The sequence below is a fragment of the Helobdella robusta genome (genome assembly GCF_000326865.2).
Source record: "Helobdella robusta unplaced genomic scaffold HELROscaffold_20, whole genome shotgun sequence".
Lineage (NCBI taxonomy): Eukaryota > Metazoa > Annelida > Clitellata > Rhynchobdellida > Glossiphoniidae > Helobdella > Helobdella robusta.
Window position 1 is genome coordinate 809,311 of NW_008704084.1, and position 25,374 is coordinate 834,684.

The 25,374-nt window shown below is 36.8% G+C and overlaps 3 protein-coding genes across 3 annotated transcripts in view; 2 read left to right on the forward strand and 1 right to left on the reverse strand.

Moving 5' to 3' along the window:
• Positions 1–1,564: 1,564 nt before the first annotated feature.
• On the forward strand, positions 1,565–15,885 carry HELRODRAFT_191330 (hypothetical protein; the record flags this gene model as incomplete). Its single annotated transcript, XM_009017928.1, has 24 exons — positions 1,565–1,580; positions 1,755–1,858; positions 2,473–2,573; positions 3,301–4,381; positions 4,497–5,081; positions 5,474–5,617; positions 5,916–6,076; positions 6,867–7,118; positions 7,909–8,008; positions 8,443–8,526; positions 8,759–9,526; positions 9,817–9,966; positions 10,996–11,166; positions 11,544–11,674; positions 12,205–12,286; positions 12,554–12,608; positions 13,233–13,382; positions 13,643–13,705; positions 13,845–14,014; positions 14,275–14,368; positions 15,031–15,101; positions 15,323–15,430; positions 15,667–15,703; positions 15,821–15,885. 24 exons carry the CDS (start codon positions 1,565–1,567, stop codon positions 15,883–15,885), a joined length of 4,743 nt encoding a protein of 1,580 aa, XP_009016176.1.
• A 112-nt stretch (positions 15,886–15,997) lies between these two features.
• On the reverse strand, positions 15,998–16,213 carry HELRODRAFT_77462 (hypothetical protein; the record flags this gene model as incomplete). The annotated part of the gene is made up of 1 exon (XM_009017929.1): positions 15,998–16,213. A coding segment is annotated over one exon (216 nt), but the record flags the coding sequence as incomplete, so codon positions are not given.
• Positions 16,214–24,237: 8,024 nt separating this feature from the next.
• HELRODRAFT_111085 (hypothetical protein) overlaps positions 24,238–25,374 on the forward strand; it is a gene marked incomplete at its 5' end in the record, with an annotated part of 4,022 nt that continues 2,885 nt past the window's right edge. The window contains 3 exons of the mRNA XM_009017930.1: positions 24,238–24,379; positions 24,778–24,900; positions 25,183–25,283. Of these exons, the coding sequence (XP_009016178.1) occupies positions 24,238–24,379; positions 24,778–24,900; positions 25,183–25,283 (366 nt within the window). The remainder of the gene's footprint in view (positions 24,380–24,777; positions 24,901–25,182; positions 25,284–25,374) is intronic.

A 25,374-nucleotide genomic window follows, 5' to 3' on the forward strand; every position in this document is an offset into this window, starting at 1 on the left:
GACAGCAACTTTTGTGCAAGTCATCAGTTGGTTCGTATGATTGTTTCTGATCCATTTGTATGCACATGATGTTGGACTTCTTGAAATCATCAATGTCATTCTTGGGAGTTGTGGTACAGGTTGTGTTATGTAATTATGCGAAGGTTTCTTATGTTTATTAGACTAGTTTGTATGATTGGTCAGTCAAGCAGTAAGATGGCCTAATCGCTAGACTGCTCTACCAGGTGGTGTGTTGCAGTAACTGGGTTCAAGTGCAAGAGCGTATCCCAACTCAACCCATTGTTCTCAAAAAATTATATAATATTTCACCATATTATATATTTAAATTATAAATTGTAAATAAATTATAAATTCACTGTTCTTTGTGTGCTAGTTGTATGCCATAGCAACAACAACATTAACAATAATAATCATAATAAATAGTAATAATAATTAACAATGACTGAAATATCTGAACTAAACAAAGAGCTAAAATGAAATTTTTTAATTCCCAGCATAATTGTACAATGACATCAGAAAGAAAATTGTTGAATTGTTACAGCAGATCATATTATTTATTTATTAGTTTATCTCAACTCTCACACTTATTTTTTTGTTCATTCAGCTTTAATTTACATCTCGTAATATTAATTGATTTTTCAACTGAAGTTATTAAATTGGGAAATATTTTTGTTGTAGCCCTGTTTGGCTAATAAATCTATCTATATCTATTGTTTACTGAATTTCATTCACATTGTTAGTAATTTAGATAAAAAGATACCTGACTGATGAACCTTATGTAAGCCTTTCGAGACATGCTTTCCACGTAAGACTTACTATTCTGTCTATTTACTATTTTATGATTTGTTGCATATAATTTGATGAGTTTTTTTTGATGATTAATACCATTCTCACAACCTTGAATACCATCTTCGTCATCATCATCATCCTCATCGTTGTCATCACCACCGTCATAACCATCACCGTTAGCACTGTCATTTTGGTTGCTTCTGTATGAAAATTTATTTGAAAATGTTTTACGTGAATTACTATTGTCAATTTTTAACTGGTGAGCATTTTGACACCAAAAAATCAAACTACTCTAACCACTCTATAATATTAATAATACGATAAATTATGTAACATTAATTAAAACTATTATAATATATAGTTGTAATAATTAATAATGTTTATTATTACGATTACAAATTGAAACTCTTTCATTCTTACGTCCAAGAAATCAATGCTAAAGTTAACCATAAAGTTGAAATACATAAGATAAAGTAAATTAAAATAGAAGAAAACCTCGAGGTTCATTGTCTGGGAAAAGTGTTAAAACAAGATAAAACATTTAAATAGTTATATATTGTTCCTATCACAGTAATATGCACAAGTTCATTTGATCGTATAGCTCATCAATTGGTCAGTAAATAAAAAAGAGCCATGGAACTTTGAATTATAACCACAACTACAACAATGATGATGATGATGATAATAGTAATAATAATATGAACATCCTTTTATTTTCTAACTCCAAATACCAAATATCAATAATGAAATAATTATAAATACCTATTAATCTAAAATGCTCATCACTGCAAGTGGGTACATTTTAGAGGGGCCGGTTTAATTGTTCAATTGGGGTTCAATCATTCTTATTATTTTGGCGTTATCAATCAAAGTTAAACATAGAGTTGCAATAAAGTTAATAAAAAGACAATAATATATTTTATCCAGTCTGAACCTTGTATAATAATAATAATAATAATGTGAAGGACGCGACAAGGACTGCAAGAGGCAGATGTACTCGGGGCAAATGAGTCTGGAGGAGGAGCAGTTGAGGGTGCAACTGAAGGAAGACCTCTGGATGGAGTTGCAGGTGCGTGGGAGGTGAATGATGGATGATGGTGAGGGGGGTAATGGTGATGGTTATGACGGTGGTGATGACGACGATGAGGATGATAATGATGATGATGACGAAGATGGTGGTGAAAGTGGTAAGAATGGTAAAAATGGCGGTAATCATGGTGATGAGGATGAAGATAATGTTGATGATGATGATAAAGGTGGTGATGGTGGTTGTAGTAATAACAATGGAGTAGCAATCTAATTGTGAATTGCAATGAACAAGGTAGTGATTTGGTAGATAAAAATGTCCCAATGATAATGGTCATATGATATCGTTTTGGGAAATAATGTTGACGTTGACTCTTGCTGTTCATTTGAAGTCATCCTTATAATTCTTTCAGTTTTTATTTTTTAATTTTTTAGTTTTTATTTTTTTTATTTAAATTAGGTAGTTAATAAGTAGTTAAATTTAGTTTCTATTTTATTGATTGCATGAGAATTATGTATAAAAAAGATTAAGATGATTGCCGATAGGAAATAACAATGATAATAATAGTGATTACATGACATCAATGATTATAAAGCGAGTGTAATCATCATATGGACACCACATCACGTCATATCACCGCTCTGCACTGCCAACAGGCTTACATAAACTGCAAAACTCCACTGGAGCAGGATGCATTCGTGCTGCACCAGCGGAAACATAATGTCGCCACAATTCTAAGGGAAGTCCTCAAGTTCAGGTTGGTTTTTTTTTTGTTTTCCAATCTTTAATTTTTTTCTCAGAAAAATAAGATCTGTATAACCGCTTGGGTTCTTTCTTTACATGTGACCTAAAAAAAAATCAATTGTAAAAAAAAACATTGAAAAAAACATTGAAAAACATTGAAAAAAAAATTGGATGATGTTGAGATGATGATATAGTAATGGCGATGATGATGAGTAACTTGATCAGGGTTATGATGTTGGCTGTAATGAGAATGATAATAATGATGACGATGATGATGAAGAAGAAGGATATGATGTTGAAGATAATGGAGATGTTGGTTTGTGTTAGTTGGTGACAGATACATTTAATGATTTCTTATCTGACAATGTATTTAATAATTGTATTAGTGAAAATAATAATAATAATTAATAAAAATATCTTGTTGCATGTCTTTTGCAGTTGGTTGGTTATAATGACGATGTTGATGGATGATGATAATATTGTCATTAACACTTTTTATACAATTCCATTCATTTTTGCGGATTTTTTTGACATTGTGTGTTACAGAAATTACTTTTTCTCATTACTGGCAAGGTTAGTGGTATGCTTATACCCTCTGGTCAGTTTTGTGGATAAATAAATAAATGAATGTATCATGAAAGTAATAAAATTTTTAGCGACGGTAGTTTAAAATGACGACCAACCGTTAAAATTAAGTCGTCAGTGTTTCAGTTGTTTTAATTTTTTTTATTTCCATCCAGAGTAAACATCCAGCCGCCGTTCACTTCAGATATTCCTGTAGCAGCATCAAAAGCGTCAACCAATAGCAGCAGCAGCAGCAGCAACAACAACAACATTGGATGCTGTTGCGACATCTTCGAAGCATCTCTGCTGGACAAGATCCCCACTACTAAAAGCATCATTGGCGCCTGTCTGAACAGAGAACTTGACATCTTCACGCAGTCGTTAGAGCAAGTTATAAGACTTCTGTATAAAATAACGTTCGTGGAATCTCTTTACCCGACCCAGAAATCCCTCTGGAATGATTTGTCAGAGAATTTAGGTTTTGAGTTGAATGAAATGGATGAACTTAAGAAGAGAACGGAAGTGCTGTACTTGTGGTTCAATGTTACGAGAATCCTTTTCGAGCAGTTAAAAAACGTTTTCGATTTAGTGACGACCAGTAAGCAGAAGGACTTTTCATTGTGGTCCTGCGTCGACTCCGAGAAGCTGGATAAACTGCAAATGCTCTTCAGTGATTTTAACATCAGGAGGTTGAAATGCGACTTGAGTTTCGAGGAGGTCAGTATTAACGATAATAATAACAATAACAAAGGCCAAAGTTCACTTGAGAATAACATTAGTTGTGGCAATTGCATCAATAAAAATCACAACAATAACAAGGTCGGTGAAGACAACAGTAATATAGTTTTAAATTTGCTGGAAGATAATAATGGAGATCACGACGTGATAGACACCGATAATAATAATAATAATAAAAATGATAATAATTCCACACAGTTAAAGCCAAATGATGGCAAAACATTCAGCCGGCAGTTATCAAAGTCCGTAACTTTCCAGCAATCAAAACTTTCATCATCGCAGTCGCTATCCCAACTCAGCTCATCTTTGCAGCAGCCGGCATCCTCGCTCGACCACCAATCGTCCAAGTCGTCCATCACCAGTGCGGAAAGTTTTGAGATGCTGCCCAACTCGACGACTTCCATTTACAGGTGGTACGTTGACCGGGCTCTCAAGTGGACTGGTCTCAGGAAGTTCTCCAACAGGATGAAGAAGGTTTTATACAGGACCCTCGAAAAAACCAGGGATGCATTATTCCACGTGAGTGCTCACCTCTTTGTGATGCATCTAATCTTTTAACATTTGTTTTTTAGTTAAGTTTTGGTTCTTCGTTTTTACCAAAGGACACGTTTAATTTAAATTTTGACATTTTCAGGAACTTATATCTCCTCCAACACCATTAACATCACCATCAAGACAGCAACTACAATCATCATCTTCGTCATCATCGTCGTCGTCGTCATCATCTTCGTCAGCATTTTCAACACCGTGTTCAAATCTTGATTCCCTCCTCCCACTGAAGACCATGCATTCAAACATTGAATCGACATCAGGACCTCCTCCATACCATGCAGACGTTGCTGGCAATCAAGTAACTCAAGTAGAAAATACTTCCAATAATTCCACAACTTGTTCAACTGTGGATGTCCTATTTGACACTACCACAATTTCAGAAGCTACTTCACATACTGTTTCATCAACGACGTCTTCAACAACCACCGACTGCATAGCAACATTTGTCAATCGACCTACTACATCTGCTGCAACAGCTTCAACAACAACAACAGCACAGGGTACGACAGAAAGTACAAAAAATTACTTGGCAGCCATGCAGTTACCTTCATTCAAGTACTTGTACTTATTTCTGAGTCGAGTACCGCTGGACATCATTCACGAGTGCCTCAAACTGAGATTGGATGAACAGCCAAAGAAGAAACCTTCCATTGATATTTTAAAGCCGGTTGAATCATTTTACATGCTTTTATTTTATTTGTTGAGTGGTCAGTAATTTGAATATTTGCATGGTTAATAGACTTATTTGTTGAATAATGTCAAATAATTTTGAACGTTTGATATATTATTTGAAATGTGATTGAAGTGATAATGAGTGGTTGTGAAAAGTTAATAAACTAAACGAAATATAAAATTTTTTTTCATTGAACCTTCAAAGTTTTCAGCTAATCAAATTGTACAATTCATTGATCATTCAGTTGCATTTGAAAATTATTATCTACTTAATTTATAGTATTTTCACTAACCATTTATAACTTAAATCACATTTTAAATAGCATGAAAATTTCTTTGATCAATTTCAACTGTAATTTTCTTTGTCATAATATCTTGAAAACGCAGCTGATCCACGAGTGTAAGGAGACACTTAACGCCTGTGTGGACATGAAGAGGTACTACCTGGAACTCATCTGCCATCTCGAAACTGGACCTCAACATGAAATTGAAATGGAAAAGTTCGAAGACGACCTCGTCAAGATGTTAAGTGTTAGCTGGCATGCTTCTCTCTTTCGTACAACTAATAAGGAGGATTAAGTATTAAAATAATTGCTTTTATCTGCACATATTATGCATTCAACATAGTGGGCATACAATATACATACATACAATACAATACAATATACATGCATACAATATGCATGCATACAATACAATACAATATACATGTATATGAGTACAACATAATATGTATATGACATACCAGACATGCGTACGCATACGATCATACAACAAAAACTGGACACACACACACACACACACACACAACATATTAAACACGAGACAGGTATACTTTGAGTACATGCAGAGCTTCATGACCATGCTGCAGCAGTGGACAGTGCAGATGTCCAAGGAGCTGAAGAACTTCCTGGAAGTCGAGTGGGAGTTCTCAAAAGTTGTCTGTCCACACATTCGCAATGGAGAAGCTGATGCCGGCATCAAATTCTGGTGGGAATTTTTTTATGTTGATGATGACGATGATGATGATGAGTCAATGATGGCGACGATAACAATAACAGTAAATATGATGATGATGAGGATAGTAGGCGATGAGGATGGTGATAAAAGATGATGATCGATCGTGATGGGGATGACAAACATTTACATAGTTGAGGGTGGTGAAAGGGATGGTGTAGTTATGAGGGAGATGTTTCAAGAAGGATGTGGTTGGGGTGAATGTATCAGTGAGTGATTTTATGGTCGAAAAAATGGGGTTCTCTGAATGATTTATAAGCCTTTCTTGTTGAATTAATCCTTAGAAACGTTTGCAAATTAATCTTGATTCTTCAAAGTACCCCCACCCACACACGCACCACCTATGCGCTCACACACGCATTAACCTGCACACTTTTATACAAGTTTTATCTCTCTCTCTCTCTCTTTTCATCTCTTTCTCTCTCTCTCTCTCTCTCTCTCTCTCTCTCACACACACACACACACTTACACTTTGGCGGCGTGATGGCTCATTGGTTAATGGTGCCTAGTCTTGCTGCTGCAGTGACTGGGTTTCGAATACAAAAAGATCCCCGCCTATCATATGCAATGTGTATGATGCGTGGTTTGCACGCGTATTCATATACGCTGTGTGTGTTTGTCGTTGTAACCTCTGAAGCAAGAGCAGAAGAGAGAAAGAGTAACCTTGAACCTTTAACCTTTATACACACTCTTATGCAAACACACACACACACACACACACACACACACACACACACACTTATACACACACACACACAAACAGCACGATGGCCTACAGTTTGATCACATCAATATCAGACTTCCTTGACTCCAAGATAGATGAGTGTAGTCAGAAACTCTTTGCTTGCACCAACTATCACTCCATAAATAATGACGACGATGACGCTAATGACGATGGAGAAGATGGCGACAATGATGATGATGGTGGTGATGATGGTGATGATGATGAGGAGGATGAGAAGGATGAAGACGAAAGTGATGTGGTCATCCATAAAAGCAAGTCGTCGGAATTTAGGTTAGCTAGAAAATAACTTCATTGCATTGATTTTTTTTTACTATTTTTGTAGACAGGGCAGGCAGCTGTTGCAAAGTGATGTCACGTTTCTCTTTTTCTCTCTCTCTTTCTCTCTCTCTCTTCTTTTTCTCTCTCTCTCTCTCTCTCACACACACACACACACACTCATACTAAAGTGATGTTTTATTATCTCGGATAGCTACATGTAATAATCTTTTTATTGGTGTTTTTAAGATCATGTCAGGATTTTTTTATCCATGTCAATATTTTCTATTTATATAATTTGTCTCCTTATTTATAGTTCTTTGCTATGGCTGTTGCTATTCTTGATCTACCATATTCTAGAGGGAAATTCTCAACACGTGCAAAAACAGCAAATGGCTTGTGACTATCTCGCATTCAATTGACTGAACTCTCAATTTTTTTCTCTCGTTACTCTATCACGTTGTTGTGACAGCAGGCTTAGATGAATATTATCTTTTTAGTTTTTATTTTTTTTCGGAAAATTTTATTACATCTCTATTTATGTATTATTATCTCTGGCGCTATTGCTGTATGTAGAGAGAGAGAAAGAGAGAAGAGAGAGAGAGAGAGTAGTGTTTATTACGTCACTATGTCACTATCGTATAGTCATGTAGCGTTATAGTGTTGAGTTTTATACAATACAATACACAATACAATACACGATACAATACAATACAAGGTACAATGCGGTATAATACACGATACAATACAATACAATACAATACACATACAATACAATGCATTACACAATGCAACGTACATACAGACAGAACATGAGCCAGCTGAGTAGAGACTTAAAGATTTATTTCAACGAAGCTAGAGATACATCATTGAAGGCCCTATCCTTTGCCAAGATGCTTATCAAGGTGACCTTCATGATATGAACGTTGTTGTTGCTTTTTTGTTTTTGTTGTTGTTGTCGTTGTTGTTGTTGCTGTTGTTGTTGCTGTTGTTGTTGTTGTTGTTGTCGCTGTAATTGTTACTGTAGTTGTTGTCGTCGTTGTTGTTGTTGACTTTTGGTGATTGATTCGATTTTGAAAAAAAAGCTGAGAGATTGAAATTACTGAAAATTTCTCTGGTTACCCGAAATTTGACGTTTGTGATAATGTCTTTCTTCTCTGTTGGTTTCTTTTTTTAACAATGGCAGCAGCAGATATGCACCATCCATGGTGATGCTACTAATGATGATTGTATTGCAATGCTAATGATGATTGTCATGGTGATAAGATAATAATGTCGATGAAGATGATGTTCACGGGTTTAATGATTATGAGGAGGTGATGATAACAAAATTTGGCAGGACTTAGAAGTGGCAGCCAACTACAGGGCCACTGTGTCACATGCTCAACTGCTTGATATTCTCTGTCGAAACAATTTTGTTCAAGTTAGTTTCGCGCTGTTTGTGCACTGTGCAAATAATTTTGTTAATCTGCACAACTTGGATCATGGGTCTGGACGTTGTTTGACACAGTTCCACATCCACGCTTCATAAATTCGTTCAAATGCTGTGACCAATTTTTCCGTTTTTTATTCAATGAAACTAAATTTTTTAATATTTCACATCACATTTGAGAATATTCTGAGAGATACACTAGAAAATTGAAACACGAATGCAGCTGGTGTTTGAGGACAGCACGGATTACATGGTGTTCGTGCCTGAGTACATATCAAACGACGTCAGATGTTTGAGTCGCCTCCTCAATGTTTCCTGTGGCACTGACGTCAGACTTCTGCGCAAACTTGAATCCTCTGCTGGCAGTGGCATTGAAAGCGATGATGTCATCAACAACAATGGCGGCAACAGCAACAACAACAGTATTGTTCCCTACGAAAAATTGCCAACAAACACCAACAACAACGGCAACGCTCCTAACAAAAGCCAGCGTGGTAGCAAACATTTGAACCTGGCCAAAAGTTTCACAGCCACCAGCGACAGCATCAAGAAGGAGTTCACGAAACAGAGGAGCGTGGGGCTGGCCAACAGTCTGGAGGCCAATCCCTCTTGCGTTTCATACTTCTCCAACTCCAGCACCTACTCGGGCAACGCCAGGTACCTCATCATTGTCAAGAAGAAATCTTTCAGAAGTCGCTACCCTCACGATGATGATGTTGTCGATCACCAGGACGACAATGATGACGTTTGTGGAAATGGAGAAACTAAGAAGGGAGGTAAACGAGTTATGTTTGGCGATGACGGTGAAGATGACGACCACGATGATGAAATCACAGATGAGGATGATGATGGTAAGGAAGATGATCATCGTAATGCAAACGTTGCATCTGGTGTTACTGACAACAACAATGGTTACGCTGGTGATTGGAAAGGTAAGAAGGTACCGTTTGAACCAAATGCTGAAGCTACAATTGCTCTGGCCTACATCGAGGTCGGTGATTTCTTCTTTTGTGCTAGAATTTTTTTGATGCTTATTTTCTGGCGTGTTTTTTTATCTGTCTCAACACATTCATAACTTGCAGCAATTTCGGCATGAATGCTTGTCCATGCATATCAGTAAAAATTTTCAAATTAGCGTTCACCCTTTGTAGTTACATTCACACACATACACTTATATCTACACACACACACACACACACACACACACACACACACACACACACACACACACACACACACACGCGCACACACGCACACACACACACACAAACATACAAACAGATAGATGGAGTGTTGTTAGTTTCCATGCACTCCTTGGAGCTACCTCAATGCAGACAGAACTTTGAAAGGTTAACGGCAGGCTGCGTGGTCATGAAGAACGAGCAAATGTCCTGCCATCAGTCCATCTCCTTATCTCTCAACGAACTCAAGGTCTGTCTCCGCTCTAGCGTTTGTTGTTGCGTTATAAAAGATGGTTTTAGTTCTGCCCAGTTCAGATGATGCTGCGTTGATTTGTATGAACTCTTATACGTCCACACCTGTCGCTTCCAACCATGTTAAAAGTATAGACGAGATTAAACGTAAAATGAATTAGGTTTTCTTGCAGATTACACAAAATTTTAAAGATTCAAAAACTTCAATGAAATCAAAAAATATTTCTTGCGTACGATGAAAAAAATATGTTTCAAAATTACTGTCAAATTAATTTTCCACCGAAAACTGTGATGAAAATGTTGCTTATAAATTGAGAATGACAATGGACTCTCGCCGGCATTGTTTGTTTATACTGTTGAATGAATTTAACAAATGTGAATGGCACGCTATCTTGATAGCTTTAATGACACTCGTCCAACAATGAGAACAATTTTATAACGCATTTTTTTAAATTTTAATATTTGAGCTCGCAGATTTTTGACTTTTTGTTTCAAATTTACTTCCTTCTAGATGCTACACCCATTAACAATGAGTGCACGCTCTGAAGGTTTTTATTTTAATATTTTAACATGCTTACTTTAAAAATAAATAATGAGTGAAGTAAATATTTTTTCTGTTAACGATTGTTATCAGGAGCACACAAGCCGCAAAATGAGACATAAAGCTTTAAAACTTTGAATATAAAATGATTTACTAAAAACAAATGAAATGAAAAATACGAATAATCATAATTAAACAATAGTCTCTTGTTAAAATGAAGAAAGAATAATAATAATAACATACCTGCTTGCCTGCAATGCCTGATGCTGAGTTACCTCAGTGGTCGTTGGACGGCGAATTTGTTCATGCAGTTGAGGCCATTCAATGTTGTTTTTTTTTAATTCTGGGAAACTTTTTAACTTCACTTGGTTTTGTTTTTGCTGGAATTCTGAATAAATAAATAAACAAATGAATGAATGGAAGAACGAAACAAACAAACAAACATATAAACAAACGAACCAACCAACCAAAAAACAAACAAATAAGTGGCTGAACAATGTACAGGGTGGTGCTCTCGAGCTGAGAGACAGACTGGCAGAAGGGATGACGAGGATAAGTGAACGGATGATGGAGATAGATGCGGACGAGATGGAGAGAGCGGACGTGCTGAAGACCAACAAGCAGACCATTCTCCACTGCTACAGCTTTGCCTTCGAGGTTAGATTCTGCGATGGCATGCCGTACAATGCCATGTACCATGTACTGTTGTAGGCTGCATCGTAATGCGGTATGGGATGTTGCCTCGTAGCATGGTACTGCTATTTATTCATGTTTTAGATTTTATTGTCAAGGTCCTTTTATCATTGTTGTAGAATTTGATGTGCTGTTTTTACACATTTCATCATTTTTTTTATACACATTTAGACTTTAATCATTTAAGCCGAGTTGAGTTGAGTTGATTTATTTGTTAAAAAATATTTGTTAATATTAATTTTATGAGATTTTGATTTTGCTTTATTGAGTTCAGTACAATCAGCTATAAACACGCACGCACACAAACACGCACGCACACAAACACACACGCACGCACGCAGTACCACAAAGAATTATCTCGCCTGGTGTCAGGAGAGATGCGACACGATCTTTCAATCAAGATGATCAAGTTCGCCGACCAGTGGATGGCGTTTGCCCTGTCCTGCGAGAAGGGCAGGGGCATCAGACCAAGGTAGTATATTTGTCCTCATGTATAATTCTACAAACTTCTTTTTTTTTATTTCTCTCTCACTTATTAATAACTCAGCGGCATCAACAGCGAACGCACAGTGCTTGTAGGTACGTGTCAATCTGTGCATGAGATGCCTTGCAAGTGATGGGAGGGGGTCCTTTTGCATTCCAACTCAGTCACTGTATAGCAGCGCCAGGCCTCTTAACCATAGAACCAATACGCCTTCCAATTTATCCTCATCAAATCCGACCTTTAAAAAATTATCCAAATCGGGGTATGCCTATGAAGTTTGAGCGGGTTGGCGTGGCGTGACTTGAAGGGTTCATCCAGGTTTTCGTTATCCATCCATCCATACATACAGAACTGTCTTCATTCACGATCCTCATTTCAAATGAATTTTTATTAAGTCGCTCAAGCCGATTATTTTGAGTCGTTCACTGGCCAGCTGGTAGCTCAGTTGTTTCCTTTCCTTGTCGATTGTCTGATTGTCGATGACGTGTTTAACTTGCAATTTAATTTCTACCCGCTAGGTGGACGCAACCTGGATTTGATTTCTTGAAGTTTGTTTGTGATCCCAGGAACACCAGCGCCATCAAGGATGATGAGTTTAAGGTTAGGATGATGGTGATGATGATGATTACGGTGACGTCGTTAATATTTAATTGCTACTAATATTGACGTTGTGGTGGTGATGATGAGGCTTTTAATAAGAAAATTATGGCATATATTGCTGATGATGACGTTGATGATGATGAAGTTAGTCTGATTTGCCCAGCAATGCTGGTGAAGTTAATTACGTCTATGACGTCACTGGTGATGTCACCGATGAATTGGTGATGACGTTCATGATGGTATTTATTGTCACTTTGCATCGTACAGGCCTTCACCCAGCGCATCGACAGCTGCATCAGTCACGTCGTCGGCACGAAGCCGGGTCAGTTTTTTGACAAATTATTTTTTTTATTAGTTTGGTTTTTTTTGTTCACGTTGGCAGGGCTAATGATCATCTTTTTTTTGTTAACTTTAACGGCATTTCAGTTGTCGCAATGGTGCTATGATGTGCCTTGTTGACATTGGCCTTTATTTAATAATTTATTTCAGCAAATGTTTTTTATTTTTACTTTATTGTTTATTGGTGAGTTTTGTTTTAAATTTTGTTTATGTAACTCAAAACCGCTACCACCGGTCGGAAAAATTCCAGTCCAGGCACCCCGACGCACCAGCCCAGTTCAAATCTTAACATCATTATTATTATAATTCCGATGATTTTGAGGGGTAAAATCACTAAAAATGAAAAGGACCAACGTTCCCACGAACTTCTGGGTCGTTGTCGTTCCAATGTTACTCTCATCAACTTTCATCACTTCTGCCATTATGTGTTTTATATTGATGCATCGAACCATTGTATGCAATGTCATATTTTAATTAATATTAGCTCTAAAATCTTCTTTACTGTCGTAAGCTTTGCAGTCTACACATGCATGCGCACACACGCACGGACACGCAAATACACGCATACATACACGCACACATACACGCACAAATTTCTCAACAACAGGTTTCAGTCCAGACATAACGAATCAGAAGCCTTTGATGCGCACGTCTGCATCGGCCTCACCGGCCGTCATCGGTGGCAGTGGTGGCTCAGGTGGCAGACGGATGTACGCATCTCCTTCCCGATCGCTCTACAGCCTCAGTTCATCGCCCTGTTAGTTGGTTGTTGTAGAATGGGATGTGGGATTTTTAGTGGGAATGTTTTCAATCTGGCTTGCATACAATTTCCCGGGATGACGATAATCTTTATAATTTCGGATGCAATGTTCTTCAGACATGTTGATGGAAAATCATTTGCTAAAGAACGATGATGGTACAAACGATTAAACTGTAAAAATAATGATGATGATATCGAAAACGATGATGATGATGATGATGATGATGAAAATGATAATGAATATTTCCAACTGACAGGTCTCAGGACCTCCCCATTCACCATGCAGAGAGCGTCCATCCCTGGAGACCTATCAGACGCCGGTTAGCACATCATCTTGTTCTTGGACAGACGTGTATTTTGTATTTGAACCTCAAATTATGTTGTTGTAACTATCACAATCACCACCGTCCACATCTTCGTCACGTTATCACACACTATCATCACCGCCAACCGACCCAGACAACCACCCAACGACCCCCATGTCGGCAGGGTCGATGATGGTGACGCCCTCATCGTCGTCGTCGTTATCACATTTCGGGCTCTGGAAGCGACCACCCAGGAAGCAGGTTTGCCTGGATGCTGTGAGGAAGGTGGATAGAAAGAGGGATGAGATGCTCACTGAGAGGAAGGTACCATCATCAACTTCGTCATCGTCATCGTTGTTATCATTATTATTATTATTATTATTATTATTATTATTATTATTATTATTATTATTATTATTATTATTATTATTATTATTAAATGAATGAATGAGTGAATGAATAAATGGGTGGATAAATGAAGAGCTAATTAGCTTGTTAAATGAATGCAAAAAATTAATGAATGTAATGAATGATTGAATGAACGAGTGAACGAATGAACGAACTAATGAATAAACAAATGAAAGGTCATAGGTCGAGTGACTGACCGGAAACAGGAAGCAGACTTCAGCATCCGAGTGAGGAAGGTCAAGTTTAAGTGGCAAAGAGGCATCAAGATTGGTCGGTTGCTGGGTGGATGGTTGGATAGAAGAATGGACGGATGGATGAATGAATGGATTGTTGAATTGATGAATTGACATCTAGATAAATGGATAGATAGATGGATGGATAAATAGATGAATGAATGATTTGACGGAGTGCCAGATAAATAAATAGATAGATGGATGGGTAGACAAAAGTATGTAAGGTTGAATACATTTTGTTTGAGTAAAGATTGTCGGAAAATGTATTTAATGTTTTTTGATAATTTTTTCATTAACTTCTCGCTATATGTCTGTCATCATTATCGTTATCCTCACTCCTTTCATCATCTCATCATTTTCATCGGCTTTTACATCATCCACATTATCACCACCATCGCTATCACCATCATCGTTCCAATAATCATCATTCCTATCATCATCATCATTCCTATCATCATCATCATCATTCCTATCATCATCATCATGATCATTTATCGTTCCTATCATCATCAACATTCATATCATCATCATCAACATCATCATCATCATCATCATCATTCCTATCATCATCATCATCATCATTTCTATCATCATCATTTCTATCATCATCATCATCATTCATATCATTATCATCATCATTCCTATCACCATGATCATCATCATCATTCCCATGATCATCATCATCATTACCACATGTAGGAGAAGGTCAATTTGGAAAGGTGTACACAGCCATCAATCTTGATAATGATGTCCTCATGGCCGTCAAAGAGGTTCGTTGCATCATTTTCATGCACTGGTACTTAGGTACACTGGTACTTGTTCTCACTGCTAACTAGGTACACTGGTACTTATTTTTAAACTTCACTAAACCAAGGCATGGCGACCTTGATATCTTAATCTTCTTTTGTATCTTGGCCGGAAGAAGATACAAAATAAGATATAGATAACATCGAGATAGCACTGCCATCTTTCCATCTCAATCTTTTACTAGATAAAGATCCAACCGAGCGACTACCACAAGTTGTACGATGAGATTTGCACACTGGAGAGTATCAAACACAAGCGACTTGTTCAGTATTATGGAGTGGAGTTGCATAGGGTTCGTTCGTCATCAACTATTTTTTATTGTCGTTTGTTCTTTCGTTCCTTCGTTTGTTTGTTTGTTATTGTTTAATATTGTTAGTGTTATTATTATTATTATTACTATTATTATTATTATTACTACTATTAGTGTTGTTCTTGCTGTTGTTTTCTTGACATCATTTTCCAATTTAGATACATATAATTATTTTTGTTATGACTGATTGAGCCAGTAAACGACAACAACTACATTAGCTGATGCAGGGCCGCCGAGAGCCAAACCGGGCCCCAAGTTTGAATGCACGCCGGGCCCCTCATATATATATATATATTATATATATATATATATAAACAAATTTAGTTTAAAGAACGTTATATAAATAATAATAATAAATATATTTTTACGCAGACTACCTACAAACACGTAAAACCTACCAACTGTTTATTTCATACATTTATTTAGAGAAATGGTGATAAAATAAAAATTAAAAAAAAAACTAAAAACATGAAAAACATTTAAACCACGTTTAACATTAACATTATTTAACATTAGAAACCATTAATATGAACATTTGACGGTTGTGATTCACAAGTGAACTTTTCTACTTTTTTTATTAGCAAAGTCATCAACCACATCATCAAAATTTAAAGATCTCGCTAAATCGTTTTCCAGTGGAAGCATTCCTAAACTTGTCAATCGTTCTTCGCTCATGGTGGATCGCAAAAAATTTTTTACTCTTGACAGAAGACTAAACGATCGCTCAGCTTCCGAAACCGTCACAGGCAGAGTGCAGAAGATTCTCTATGCAATTACCACATTTGGAAAAATATTTGTTAGGTTTTGGCTTGCCAAAGTGCTAAGAAGTGTTATTGGTTTCAAATTCATTGAAAAATTTCCTTTTTGAATTTTTTTCAAATCAATTATTTCTAAAAACAATTCTTCTCCGTCAACATCATTATTGTACTTTTTAGACAATGTTTTTACCTTTTCTTTGAGCTCTTCTTCGGTCATAGTTGAATATTTCCAAAGAAACTGAAAAATCTTATTTAAGCTGTTAGCAGCTTGGTACCTTCGTACTAGGTTTCCAATGACACTGTCAAGCAGCACAAAAAAGACATTGATTTTAAAGTTTTCTTCAGGACAATGAATTTGCATTTGTGTGCATTTGTCAGCGAGCAGTTTAGCTTTCTTTCTTCTGTCAGGCAGTTCTTTATCAATATTAAGACATTCTGCAACAGCTTTGCATTCATTAAGTATATCAAACCATTTTGAGCGCAGAGTGCTAAGGTTTTCAATTAGTTGCCGCAGATTAACAACCTCTACGTCTAGGGTGGCTTGTCTGGCCTGCAGAATTTCATTCCATATGTTTATTTCACAGAGTACTTTTAACCATATCGATGCCATTAGTAGACACTCAAACGTGCTTAAATATCGTTCAATACCTTTAATTTCAGTTAATGTTTGTGGGGTGAGATGAAGTTGTTTTATAGCATTGAGAGCGGTTTTCAGTCCAGGTAAATGAGCTGCAAAAGACCGTACACTCTCCACCCTTGCAGACCATCTTGTTTTTGAATGAGAATGTAGCGAAGATCCAATACACTTTTGAAGAATTTCCCACCTGTTATGCAATATGATAATCCAAGAATTTAAACAAACAAATTTGAAAATAATAATTTACCTTTGTGGGCTAGAGCTAAATATGTTATAACACTTTTGAACAATTCCAAAAAACGTAACAGCTTCTGCTGAAGATTGGGCCGCTTCTTCTCCACACAAATTCAGACTATGAGCTGCGCAAGGTGAATATACAGCTACCGGATTTTCAGTTAAAATTCTGCTTTGTACGCCTTTGTACACCCCACTCATATTTGATGCGTTGTCATACCTTAAAAATTAATACAATACAACTCTGTATATAAAACAACGTATAACAATATTTGGGTAGCTCCAATTAAAAATTATGTGTAAGCTAAAATATAATTTTTTGCTATATTGTTTTCACTTACCCCTGTCCTCTGCAATTTTCAAGTAAAAGATTGTGCTCTTTAAGCGTTGATTTGATTAAATCTGCAATTGCTTCTCCAGTTTTATTGCTGCAGTCGACAAATTTTAAAAATCTTTCGTTGATTTTGTAAACAGTTTCTTCCCCTTCACTGTAAGGAGTCACATATCTTAGGATAAACACGGTTTGTTCAACGTGTGATGAGTCTGGAGTTGAATCAACTATTGTAGAAAAGTATTTTGACTCATTAATTTCGTTCACGATTTTCTGAGTGACTTTTTGTGCACAACACACGATAAACTCATTTTGTATTTCCATGGAAAGGTAGTGAACTGGTAGCCGTTTTTTTTTGCATTTGTGATTGTTTAACCTTTATCAAATGATCATTTAATATAGGGTCATAATGAGCTATAAGTTCTAGTATTCCCAAAAAATTTCCATTTCTAGGATTACCAACCAAATTCGAATCACCCCTTAAGGGCAGTCCTCTTTCACCCAAAAACAAAATTACATGAAGAATCCTTTGTAAGATAGCTCTCCAACGAGCTTTTTCGTTTGTTATCATATCAGTAAGGTTAGTATCAATAGCTGGTTTATTCTTCAATAAGCATTTTTCTAAACTTCTCCACTCAAAATAGCACAATTTGTGGTTAGAACTATTTTCGTGCGGGTTGAGTTTATCGTGAATTCTCTTCCATGAGATTTTGTTGCCACTAAATCCTTCTGGACATGTTAACATGGACCTATTTGGCAAAGGCAATTTACTAAATATGCGGCATGGAAAACAATAAATTGCATTTTTGATTTTACTCCATGCCAACCAATTTCTTTTGACCTCTTCTCCATTTTTCAATTTACAAACAAGCGCCGATGGAGGAAAAAAGTTCCCTTAAAAGTCTACTGGAAAGTTTTTAGGCAAGGTTGGAGGACCGTTAAGGACGGCTTCATGAACGTCTTTGGTTTGAAGAAATGTGTTTTCTTCTTTTCCTATATCGTACACTGAAAGTGTTGATTTGTTGCAGTTGTTGGCCGCAGATGAGTTTTCACCTTCGTCAACATCAAACGTTACAATTTCAGGAGAAATAACGGTAAGAGATTCTTCCACCAATGTAGTATTTTCAATTTTTTCAGGTTCAGACTCGTTGTGAAAATTGGAACTTGATTGATTAATCATAAAAAAACTGTCACATGTTTTTTGGTTTTTTCTTGCTAACGTTTCTCGTTTTTCTTTTTCCTTTCTTTTTGAAGCACCTGATTTATGCTGATAGCTCATTTCTCTGATTCACTCTTGTTTTGAGGCAACCGTTAAAAAACGCTACACTGAAAAACAAACAAATTAAATAAACGATTGACATCACCATGACAACACCGAAAAAACCGACTTTACCATGGAGATGGATTTACATTTAATACGCAATTGCATGTGTAATTTTTATGTTAATAATTTATATTAGTTTTTCTTAAAAATGTTGACATAATCCTAATCCACTTTTGCAATTAAGTTCAGCTTTATATATTTAGCGTATTCTGGAAAAATTAATGTTATATCGCAATTTTAATCTTGGTCGGTTCACTTTTACAGACAATACAATATGCTGATTTGTATCGTCTGTTGTACGTCACATTGCATAGTAAATTTTAATAAATTAAATAATCACTCTTTTATGTGAATGTAGAAAATGATTATGAACATTCGGAAAAATTTATATTTTTGTGCAATACATTCAGACAAAATTAATTTCTCACTGAAGTGATATTTCGCGTCTAAGTAATTTTTTCGAATCTTTGAAACCACTTTTTTTCAAAAAATTGGATAGAAAAAATCATTTTAGGGCCCGTCCCGGGCCCCCTTGAGGGCCCGGGCCCCAAGTTTTAGACTTGGCTGACATACCCTCTCGGCGGCCCTGAGCTGATGAAGTTGGTACAACTACTGACCGATCACAGAAACACAGGAAAATGTCAATTGTGAAACATTTAGTAGGGCTGGCTGCAGAAGTACCATTAGTATTGTTATCAACAACAATTTTATGTAGTAGTAGCAGTAGTAGTAGTAGCAGTAGTAGTAATAGTAACAGTAGTAGTAGTAGTAGAAACAGTAGTAGTAGTAGTAGCAGTAGTAGTAACTGTAACAGTAGTTGTAGTAGTTGCAGCAGCTGTAGTAGCACTAGTAGTAGCAACAGCAGTAGTAACAGTAGTAGTAATAGTAGCAGTAGTAATAGTAGCAGCAGCAGCAAGAGTAGTAGTAGTAGTAGCAGTAGCAGCAGTAGTAGTAGTATTATAAGAGTATTACAAACCAGACGCAATAGTAACGTTGAGAGTAGCAACAGTAATAACAACACAGATATGAAAATGACAATTCTGGGATGAAATTCAAGCGATTCTGCGTACGTGAAATTTTAAAAGTAGTCTAAAATGCAGTAGCTAGCAAGCGGTACTAATGGTTATAAAGTTTGGAGAATTTTTATTATTTATCTACAGTTAAAAATGCTGTTAAAATTAGTGATTAATACTACCAATACTATTTTTATAGTATAGTATAGTATATTGTAATTTTTTGTTTTTGACCACACAAGCCTAATATAGGCTTCTGGTCTGAGGTCTTGAATAAAAGTTTAAATAAATAAATAAAATAAATAATATAAATAATAGTAATACCGTAGTATTTATTTCTCGCCGTTAATTACGATAGAGCAATGCATGTTGCTACTGCTATTGTCAGTTGTTCAGTGGCGTGTGTGGTGAATGATGGTGGTGGCCCTGCATTGTGCAGCTGTGTGCTCATCAGTTCTGAGCAGTGCGTGTGTGTTTGTGGTTGTGTGTCTGTGTGAGTGTGTGTGTGAGTGTTAACACGACAGAGATGAAACCAAGTAATGAAAGTAACAGGAGTTGAGCAAATAACCTGTCAGAAGATGATGATGATGATAACGACCATGATGATGATGATGATGAGGAGGACGCCAATTATGGTGATGTTAATGATAACGACAATGATGATGATGATGATGATGATAACGATGGTGATGATGATGAAAACGACAATGATGATGATGATAGTGTGATGATGATGAAGACGATGATGACGACAACGATGGTGATGATGACGACGACAATGATGTTGATGATGATAAAAAGACTTATCAGGAGAAAGAGAGAAAGTATAATTAACTAATAAATTAATCATAATCAACCTAGTAGGCATCTACTGTGCATAATTAATTAATTCATTCGTAAAAACCTGGAATGTTATCGGTAGCATACCCAACCACAGGCATACCAAGGCACCTACCCACCTACCTACCTAGCAATACACATCCTCTTTAACGTATAAAAACATATATTTATATATATATATATATATATATATATATATATATATATTTAGGAACGAGGTTTTCAGAAATGCAAATTTCATTGAAATTGTTTGCCCATTTTGCATTAATTAACTTCTTTATAAGACATTCGACGAGGCGGTATTGTTTGAGTTCATATTTATCTAAAACTGGAATAAAGCTAACAGCGCTGTTTCGGCGTAATGCCATCTTCAGAGCCTAAATATTGTTTAAACATATAATTTAATTAAAATAAGTGTCTAATGTAAAATGTGAAAATATAGAAAATAAAATATGTATTAAATTGTGAAATAAATTAACCTTGTTGTAAATATCATAATAACTAAAGTTTATGTAGATTATATAAATAAAATAATGTAGTTTAAATAAAATGTTTAGTAAAATAATTAAAATATAGAAATTTTATAAAAGTTATATAATTATAGTTATAGTTATATATATATATATATAAATAATGTAATAAATTCCACCGATTTATTAGTGTTTCTCAACTTGTATTCGAATTTTTCAATTTGTCTTAGTAAATTTTTACCAACAAAATTGAATTTGTTTAAAACTGAAGTTTTATCTTTATTAACAAACATTTTATTAAAATTATTATTGCAGATAGATCTATTTCGACGTTGAACCGTCATCGTCAGTGCATTGTTTATCAATTTATTAATTAGTATCATTATAGTTTTAATATTATTCAAAATATATACAAATAAATTCGAAAAAGAAGTTTTAATGAAAAATTTCAACAACGAAAAATTAAAAATTTTTTTTTTTTTTTGGACCATCAGCCACGCAAATTGATTTCTTCGCTGTCAAGCAACAACATCGAAGGCTATTCAAAAACGTCAAAGTTATACCTGGCGAATCATGTGTCGCCCAACATAGACTCCTTGTGGCAGACCTGGTTGTCGAACTGTCAAAACATAAGTCTAAACAAATGCCTCGGAGAATCAAAACGTGGAAGCTGAAAAGCAATATTCATCGAGAAAAATCTCAACAGATTGTCGCCACACAGTTAGACCACCAATCGCAAGCCAGTACAGATTGGAGTACATACAAAACCGTTTTAATGAACGCTGCAACAACAGTTTGTGGGAAAACTGGTACAAAACGTCAGCATGAACGTGACACTTGGTGGTGGAATGACAGTGTACAAAATGCAATAGCTGAAAAGAAAGTTGCATACAAGCAATGGCAAAAATCAAAGTCTGTTGATAGCCATAAAATTTTCCGTGAGAAGAACAACTATGCAAGACGTCAAGTTGCACTGGCTCGGACAGATCAGTGCAGAGAGTGGCTCACTAAAAGCAAAGGTGAACAAATGAAATCTCTGTATCGTATAGCAAAACAAGCAAAGCGTACGAAAAAAGACATAGTTGGTGTCTCATGTATCAAAAACGACAAAAATGAGATGGTTCTTGAACAAGATGAGATCAAGCTACAGTGGAGAGAATACTTCAACCGTCTGTTAAACGAAAAAATCCCATCAATGTTAACTTTGACGCTCCACCCATCGAAGGTCCGATTCCAGACATCACTATAGAGGAGCTTACAGAAGCTCTAAAAGCTATGAAGGATGGAAAGGCAGCAGGGCCCTCTGGACTCACAAATGACATTATCAAAGCATCTGGTACTGCAGGTATCCAAACGTTACTACAACTTTGCCGTGAAATCTGGAGAAATTGCTCAATGCCGACTGAATGGAACTATAGCATGACAGTCCCGCTATACAAAGGCAAAGGTGATCCATTGAACTGTTCATTATATCGGGGTATACGACTGTTAGAACACTTTCTGAAAATTGTCGAAAAAATCATTGAGAGAAGATTAACGTCGTGCATCACAATCGGAAATTATCAATTTGGTTTTCTAGCGGGGAAATCAACAATTGATGCAATTCACATCCTTCGGCAACTGCAAGAGAAGTACCTCGCAAAGCATCAACAATTATCACATATTTTTGTAGACCTTGAAAAAGCATTTGAAGCAATCAGGTGGAGTCTACGACGAAAACTCATTCCAGAATATCTTGTTCGACTTGTGATGGAAATGTATACGAATACTAAGAATCTTGTCAGCACAACGGTTGGAAACAGATGCATTTGACATCGGCGTTGGAGTTCACCAAGGCTCGATTTTCAGTCCACTTTTATTTATAACTGTGATGGAAGAAATCACAAAACCGATACGCACTGGTGACATTTGGAATCTAGTATATGCTGATGATATTGTTTTAACAGCCACGTCTGAGCAGAATGCAGCACAGATGTTTGAAGATTGGAACACCAGACTCGCCGATCATGGATTCAAAGTCAACATCAGCAAAACCAAAGCAATGAACACTGGTGAACCCATCCAATCCACAGCTACTGGACGATGGCCCTGTTCAGTTTGTAAAGCTGGTGTAGGTAACAATTCAATCAAGTGTCAGCAGTGTAACCAGTGGTGTCACAAACGTTGTTCAAAAATAGTTGGTACTTAATCTAAAGTGTCCAATTTTGTTTGTCCTGCTTGCATCAATCCACAACAACAAATTCGAAATAGCACTGTTTTTGAAGCCATTAAGGTAGAGAAAGTCACATCGTTTCAATATCTAGGGGATGTTCTGGATTGTACTGGAACAGCTGAAGCTGCCGTTCGAGCACGCATACGTGCAGCCTGGAATAAATGGCATCTCCTTGCCTCTATATTGATGCGGCGTGACACTCCACTACCACTACGATCAAGACTTTATAAATCTGTGATACGTCCGGTGTTGTTATATGGTGCAGAAACATGGCCAATGACAACCAAACTGGAACAACAACTTCAACGAACCGACATGAAAATGCTCCGATGGATGCAACGAATTAGTCTGAAGGACCACATCAAATCTACCGAAATCCTGCGTCGTGCTGGTTTAGATGATATAAAGGACGAATGCCGGCAACACCGTCTGCGGTGGTTTGGTCATGTCAAACGAAGTGGAAACAGTGCCATAACTTCTCTTGCAGATGTTGAAGTACCTGGCACACGTCCCAAAGGCCGTCCAAAGAAGTCCTGGTCGCAAACAATCGAGCAAGACATGAAAGCTCTAAATTTAAATGAAATGGATACAACCAATCGTCTAATTTGGCGCAAAAAGTTGATGGCAAAGAAAACAACGTCCTACCTCGGGAAACCGGGTCTCTGGACGCAAAACGAAGATTGATCGATTGATTGAGCCAGTAGTTAATATGCGATTAGGTCGGTAGGATATCTGCTTGTTGAGTGGTTGGTCAGTTAGTTGATCGATTGGCTGATTGGTCAAATAACCAAATAACACACGCACACACACACATTTTCATGTACACACATTCATACACACGCACACATTTTCATGCACACACACTCACACGCAGGCACACACACACACGCACACACACACACTTACACGCGCGCACACACATTCACATGCACGCACACGCACGCGCGCACAGGACGGCATGCTGATCTTCATGGAGTTGTGCAACAATGGCACTCTGGAGGAGCTCTCCAAGATGAAGCTGTCCGAAGGTCAGATCAAGAACTACTCCTACCAGATCCTGCAGGCCATATTTGTGCTGCACGACCACAAGATCGTACACCGAGATGTCAAAGGTGGGTCCGTGGTGGGTCCATGGTGGCGATTTGTCAACGTGTTGAATCATTATAATATAATTATATGATGATGTTTTCGTGTCTTAACAAATATCTAAATTGCTAAAATTGATTAGATTTATAAGTAATAATTGTGCGAACTATATTATAGTATTACTACTTCTGATAATAATAAAATCGATGATTTCCGGGTTTACAATTATTTTAATAATAACTATAATAATAATAATAATAATGATAACAACAATAGTAGCTGTGTTGATAATCGAAAATAGTTGTAGTGTTGCTTCTGAGACAGACCGAACATAATTTATCACTTGAAACGAGGCAAGCAGGCAACATGATCTCGAGCCGGTACACAAAATAATAACGAATGATAACACGATTGAATTGATAAGGTGCCAACATCTTCCTCATGCCAAACAACTCCATTAAGCTCGGAGACTTCGGCTGCTCAGTCCGACTCAAGTACGCGAACACCACCATGGGTGGGGAACTCATGGGGCTGATCGGGACGCCCGGTGCGTTGGGGGGTGGTGATATCATGAGTGGGAGGGTGATTGCGCTGATTGGTGATGGTTAATGGTGATGATATCATGTGATAGTAGTGATGATTGTGGTGGTAGATCGGTCGATTGAATGATTAGCGAATTGATAGATTTTTTAACCGTCTTTTCTGCTATGCAAATGTACAAGCGTAATTATCATCATAATCATCGCTACGTGCATCACCATCACATCCAGCATCATTATCATCATCGTCATCACAACTATCATCGTCATCATCATCATCATCGTGACAGCCTTCATGGCGCCTGAGGTGATAACGGGGTCACGGGGTTACGGCAAGGGCGCTGACATCTGGAGTTTCGGCTGCGTCATTATACAGATGGCCACTGGAGAGGTGATGATGATGATGATGATGATGATGATGGTGGTGGTGATGGTGATGATAATGGTGGTGGTGATGGTGATGATAATGGTGGTGTGATGAT